The 6,797-nt window shown below is 29.9% G+C and overlaps 1 protein-coding gene across 1 annotated transcript; it reads right to left on the reverse strand.

Moving 5' to 3' along the window:
- Positions 1-5,200: 5,200 nt before the first annotated feature.
- Positions 5,201-5,950, reverse strand: LOC124896265 (beta-1,3-galactosyltransferase pvg3-like). Its single transcript, XM_047407804.1, has one exon. It carries the CDS (start codon positions 5,948-5,950, stop codon positions 5,201-5,203), a length of 750 nt encoding a protein of 249 aa, XP_047263760.1.
- Positions 5,951-6,797: the final 847 nt, after the last annotated feature.

The following is a 6,797-nucleotide window of genomic DNA, read 5'->3' on the forward strand; positions in this document are numbered from 1 at the left end:
ATAAGAGGTTTTTTCTTTCTTTTGTTTCTATTTTTCTGCGTAGTATAGAGTTTAATCATATGAATGAGGATCATGACAAGTTCATTTGAAAAATGATGCATATGTCATTTTCACCAAAAAAATCTGCCTGTCATGCGATATGGATTTACAAATTCAAATACATGCACGTATGAGCAAATAGAATCGATCATTAACTCAACATGTAACCATCTCCAGTTCACAAACTTTTTTTCAAAAACAAAGATAAAAATAATATACAAACACACTTCCATTTATTAAAGAGACAATACATTTAGCTAAATACAAATCTATACAAAGTAGATGATCTTGAGACAAACCAAGCATAAGAAACTTATTACAACATTCTTTTTTTTTCTTATGGAACAACAAACAAGCCAATCAATTCAACAAAATGATGGCATAAGGTTCATTCAACGATCAAAAGTGGATCATGATACACTCTTTGTTGGAACGGAGAACATGACTACAAATACTAAAAATGAACTTAATACTGATTTGATGTGTTAGGCTCGACTAGTATAGCTATATCTGTTTACCTAACCACAATCTATTTGACCTTATATTTAGCATAGAATTATAAGTGGAGAAACAACTTTGCAGTCACACTTCAAACAACAAAGTTACAATCCAAAGCAGCTTTGCAGGGAAATAAGATAGGCTCAAAATATTATTGCTATGCCATTAATTTATGCACATTATAGACAAAAATGGTTAATAACAATAGTAGTACCTCCTGCCCAGCAGATATCCCATACCTATTAGCATTTCTGCTTCTATCAATCGTCAAACAGTAGGTATTGCTTAATTAGATCCAGAAATTAGTAAACCAACAGTTTATTGTGCAAATTCCAGAAATCAAAAAATATAAATTTAGTGTGCGAATTCCTTATCATCTTTTTTTCAATCGAAAATTAAACAAAAATTAAAAATGGAGAAGAAGACTACTAAGAATGACAACGAGGCTTCGAGAAAAGGCAAAAATTCTTACCTGTTGAGAGTAAAAGAAAAAATCTTCTTTGTTCTCTACAGAATAACTAAAGAAAACATAAGTAAATTTGTGTTAGAACAAAAATCATAAGTAGAAGCAAATCTGTCTTAGAGGAAAATCACACCTCTAGGCAGCTTCCAACTTAAAAATGTTGTGGTCGCTGGCTCCGTTAAGACTTCACCAATTCCGTCATTGTCGTCGTCGTTAACAGTCGACCAATATCGTCGTCGTTGTCGATGTAGCGCCGTAGCTTAGAGAGACAGGAGGGTTAGAGAGTAAGAGAGAATTGAGAAAGTGGCTTAGAAAGGACGACTCATAACTTATATAATAACATCTCCAACTACTTCAGTCGGTACCTATTTTAATAAAATTAATTATTTAACGTTTTCGACTACAGTAGTCAGAAATACATTTAATAATTTATTTAAATAGTTATTTAATTTTTGTATAAGGGTTTGATTATATGTTAAATAATATATTTATTTAATTATTTTTATTTTCGACTACGGTGGTCAGAAAAGAATATTTAATAGTTTATGTAATTAATTATTTAATCTCCGTATAAATAAATAATTATATATTTAGTAATATATTTATTTTATTCTTTTTTTTTCTGACTAAGTAGTCGGAATGTACAATTCCCGCAATTTCCCGCTAACCATTCTGAATATATATTAGTAATTAATTTATTTATTTGTGTAATATTTCTGACAATAGTAGTCGGAACTACATATTTAACTATTTATTTAAATAATTATTTAATTTTTATATAAGGGTCTAATTATATATTTAATAATATATTTATTAAATTATTTATATTTCTGACCACAGTATTCGAAAATACATATTTAATTATTTATTTAATTTTTGTATAAGGATCTAATTATATATTTAATAATATATTTATTTAATTATTAATATTTTTGACTCCAGTAGTCGAAAAAAAAATTTTATTTAGTTATTTAATTTTTGTATAATGGTCTGATTATATATTTAATAATATATTTATTTAATTTTTTAATTTTCTACTACGATGGTCGAAAATAAATATTTAATAATTTATATATTAATTATTTAATTTCTGTATAAGGGCTTGATTATATATTTAGTAATATATTTACTTTATTATTTTTATTTTCGACTACAGTACAGTAGTCAGAATATACATTTCCCGCAATTTTCCACCAAATATTCTAACTTTTGTAGTCACAAATACTATCGGAATAATATTTTGTAAAAAATAAAAATAAAAAAGTGCATTTTCGGATCGAAGTAGTCAGAAATTTTCAACTACTTTTTTCAGTTGGAAAATAGAGATTTTCTGGTAGTGTAGTTATAATAAATAGGTAAGTTTTTTTTTTCTGTTGACTCTTTTTACTATCATTTATTTCAAGGTTAGTAATTCCTTATGTTATTTATTTTTTGCTAATATAATCATTGTTGGATTTGAGGAAAAAATAATTGGTTTGGAACCATTTACGTTTTAAATTTATTCTCAAGAATAATATTATATGATAATATGTTGGGTTCAAGTCCCATTGATTTATGCTTAAGACGCCTTTATATGGGTGAGACGTTGAGTTTGAATCTCAATGCACCATATTGATGATATTATGATGGCTTAGGTAAAATAATGTGTTTTTGGTGAAAAGTCATGAAACTTGTTCATTGAATATGCTCCAATCCATGAAGGGAATGAGGTAGCAATATATGATATATGCCTCGATTTACTCATGAAGTAGCAATATTGTAAAAACGGTTACAAGCTATTAGAATTTGATAAGCTTAAGGCACGATTATATTCCATTCCTGGGAAATGAGAAACTTATTAATGCAAACGTGCACTTGATTGTGATGGTATCACAACTCACCTCCAAATAAGTCTACTTCTAAAGTAGTAAATTTGAAATTTATTCATGTAATAGTAAATCTGAAATTTATTAAAGAAAATAGTAAATCTGAAATTTATTAAAGAAAAAAAAATACTTGTCATGGTAAACCCGTGTTTACTACTATAAATGAGTTCATAAGTTGATATGAACAATTGTGACATCTCGAAGATGTGCACATTGAGTATTAGACATGTATTGAAGAACTAGAAGATTCTTCAAGAATTGATTATGTCACTTGTTCTCATGATAAGTTGGTTGGACCAACTAATATTGGGATTGGATCCCTTAAAATCTGAAAAGTATAAAAGGTAAATAAGGGCTCGTTCACCTATCATGTGATATATTGAAAAGAAGCATCAATAAGATAATCACATGTACATTTATTGTCAACCTGCAGTTTGACATTCATAAAGTTGTTTGCTCAGTAAAATTGAGTTAAGAGCATAACTTTTAGATTGTGCAATCAAGACAATTCATCTTAATGATGATGGTTTAACATTGAATGCCTTCAATAAATAGCTAAATCATTGTTAATGAGAATAAATCTTCATGTGTTGGTCTGAAATATGATATGTCGCATACAATAGTACTTGTATGCATTAGACCAATAAATTATGATTATTTCTTCCCTTTCAATTGGCTCAAGATCAAGAACCAACTATTCCATCTAATAGTTGATGTGCGGTATACAATTAATGAATATACCATGATGGATTTGTCAAATCAAATGGAGGATGTATGCTAGTTTCCTAACATAAGGGGGAGATTATAAGCGGCTGTGAAATATGTTAGGAATTATCATCAGATCCTCATTCAAAAGATAATTCAAGTCAAATGTCGGAAGCATTTGTCGACTCAAATTTAATTTCATATTTAAGCTGCAAGTGCTCCTATAGTGTGTCCCTGAGGACAAAGGTTACGCATACATAAAATGCATTAAACCAATCTGTTCCAAATGAAATAATTCTTGAAAAGAATAAGGAGCAAATAATCATAATAAGAAGGCAATGTGTTCTTAAGAGCCTACGGCATAACACTTCATGAAACCTTATGAGAGGTTCAGGTACCTGAAAATAATGAAGTAATGAGATCTCAAAATGTTATGTCAAAATGTGAACCGATACGAAATGATATATCATCAATGATATCTTTGATACAATATTGGTGCAATATTGTAAAAAACTACGAGGAGCTGAATTCTATGTTAATATAAGTATGTTGACGTAGAAACATTTATTAAGTGACATGAAAGGGTGCATCTTGGCTATGTGTTCATATGTGGGGATACTATCATATCTTGGAGATATACAAAGCAGTCTATCGTAGTCACTTCATCGAATCATGCTGAGATAATAACTATTCATGAAGCAAGTCGAGAATGTGTATGATTGAGGTCCATGATACATCTCATTCGAGAAAAATCTAGTTTGAAAGGTGACAATGTATCCACAATTTTATACAGAGATAATGTAGCATACATAGCACATCTTAATGGAGGATTCATAAAAAGAGATAGAACGAAGCACATTTTGCCAAAGCTTTTCTACATACATGAGCTACAAAAGAATGGTGATATTAACGTGTAACAGATTCGTTCAAGTGATAACGTGGATGATTTATTCACCAAATCTTCTCCAATTGCAACTTTCAAGAAGATACTGTACAAGATTGGGGTGCAAAGGTTCAAGGATGTTTCCATTAGGGGGAGTTGATACGCGTTGTATTCTTTTTTCCTTATGAGGTTTTTTCCCACTGGGTTTTCCTTGTAAGGTTTTTAATGAGGCAGCCTATATGCGTATTGTTAGAGATGTGTACTCTTTTTCATTTTTTTTCTCACTGGATTTTTTTAGTAAGGTTTTAACGAGGCACATTATCTATCTATACATTCAAGGGGGAGTTTTATAAATGTATTTATATTATAGTGAATGTCTATCAAGATTTAATAAGATCTATCAAGATCTAGTTAATATCTATCAGGATTTGAAGTATATGTCTTTTAGTCAGAAAATAGGAATATTTTCCCCTATAAATAGAGGAGGTTTTGTTCATTATATTCACAAATTAGCTGATCTCTCATGCCTCAAGAGATATAAAGAAGTCTCCCTCTTCTCTCTCTATTTATTCTTCTTGTTCTTTTGTATATTTCATAACACTTTACTTTTAATGTATACAACTGAAATAGTAAGAATAAAAGTTATAATAGTAAAGCATAAAGAAGGAGGGAGATAAATAATAACCTATCATTCAACATCTTTGATTATATGGTTGAAAACAACATAGGCAAGAAAATATAAATTTATCAATCAAATGATACATTGTAAAGACGTGAAGGTTGTAGTTGTTTAGTCACATTAAAAAATCTTAGAACGTCTATCCATTGCTCCCACTTCTTTAGTCGATGAACACCTATTGTATCTGGGATAAGCTCATGCGAACATCTTCCATTAGTTCCAGGATAATCATACATTCTTGGCTTGGCTGAAAATCTATTTTTTGCTTTATTTCCCAGATTTAGCCACTGACCAACCAACTTATCTTCTGGTCCATATGTATTATTCACAGGAATGTTTGATCTCCCGATCCATTCCACCAGGTCCCATGATAAAACAAATCCCATTCCAGACATATAATGCACAAACGCGTTCATGCTAGGACAAGGTATAACAAAGCCATAATATAGATCAACTCTAGGTAATGGGTGAAGTGATGATGCTAATGGTGCAAGCCTCAAATAAACATCATCATCAGCCTTCATGACATAGTCATAATGAGTGACAAGTATTTGAGGAAGAGTAGAGAAATAAGTATAAGTTTTGCCACTATTCATGTTCTCCGAGCAATTGAGTATGATAATGTCATTAAAACGCATGATTTCTAAAGCGACAAAAAATTGTTGTTCTGTATTGGTGATGTTGCAGAAAATGAACTTCACATCAATATGAGCTATTGGGGTGGATTGAATTCCATACACAAGACGAAGGAAACGTCGCCTATCAAAATTTCCTGGTCGTGTAAAAATTCCTATTAAGAGGGTAAATTGTGTGTTCATCTGGGTCGCTCCTGGTAATAAAATAGTATTATTGCTTAAGGAAGTGGTTGATGAAAAATTTAAGCGAATACTAAATGATATAAAGAAGAAAAAAAGAAGAATAGCAAAGGAAGATAACAAAGCCAGAAATAATTTCCTGGTTGGCATTCTAGTTTAAAAGGTATATCATTGAAAGTTCAGAAAAAAAGAAAAAAAAAAAAAGCTAAGCTTTTCTTTTTGTCAAAAAACAGAAGCTAGGTTTGAATACTTAGAAAATGGATTGTGTTAAGCTTCTTAAATGTACACAGCATACTTGTCTTTATATGGCATGGTTAATGGTATGATGAAAGTGATAAGCTTGTGATCTTGTCATGCTTTGTTTGCACAGAGTGATGAATGTGTGTCGTAGTGCTTAAAATGTGAACAATCAACTACTTTTTATATTTTATTGAGATTTTGATTTTACTTGAATCCGAGAACTCAAAAACTGTGGTGCCATCAAAATTGTAATCTTGTCGCACGAAGATTTGTAATTAAATATGATCAGAGCAAATAAGATTTTTTGACCTCTTATGATTTGAATAGAAGAAAATGATTTTGTAAATCTTTCCAAAAAAAAAAATATGTTACCAAAAAAAGATCATAGCTACAAACAATTTAGTGACATTATTTAAATTTAGTGATTATATTAGTTTTGCAAATCTCTAAAAAAAAAACTTGTTAGCTACGAAGCATTTAATGACGCATTACCAAAAAATAAGAGTTCTTGACCTCTTACAATTTGAACATAGCTAACAAATTAAATTTTAAAAGTATAAATAATGTAAAAAGAAAAATCATCTATTGTTGGTTATTGATGGATAAGACA

This window comes from Capsicum annuum, chromosome 2 (assembly GCF_002878395.1).
Source record: "Capsicum annuum cultivar UCD-10X-F1 chromosome 2, UCD10Xv1.1, whole genome shotgun sequence".
Lineage (NCBI taxonomy): Eukaryota > Viridiplantae > Streptophyta > Magnoliopsida > Solanales > Solanaceae > Capsicum > Capsicum annuum.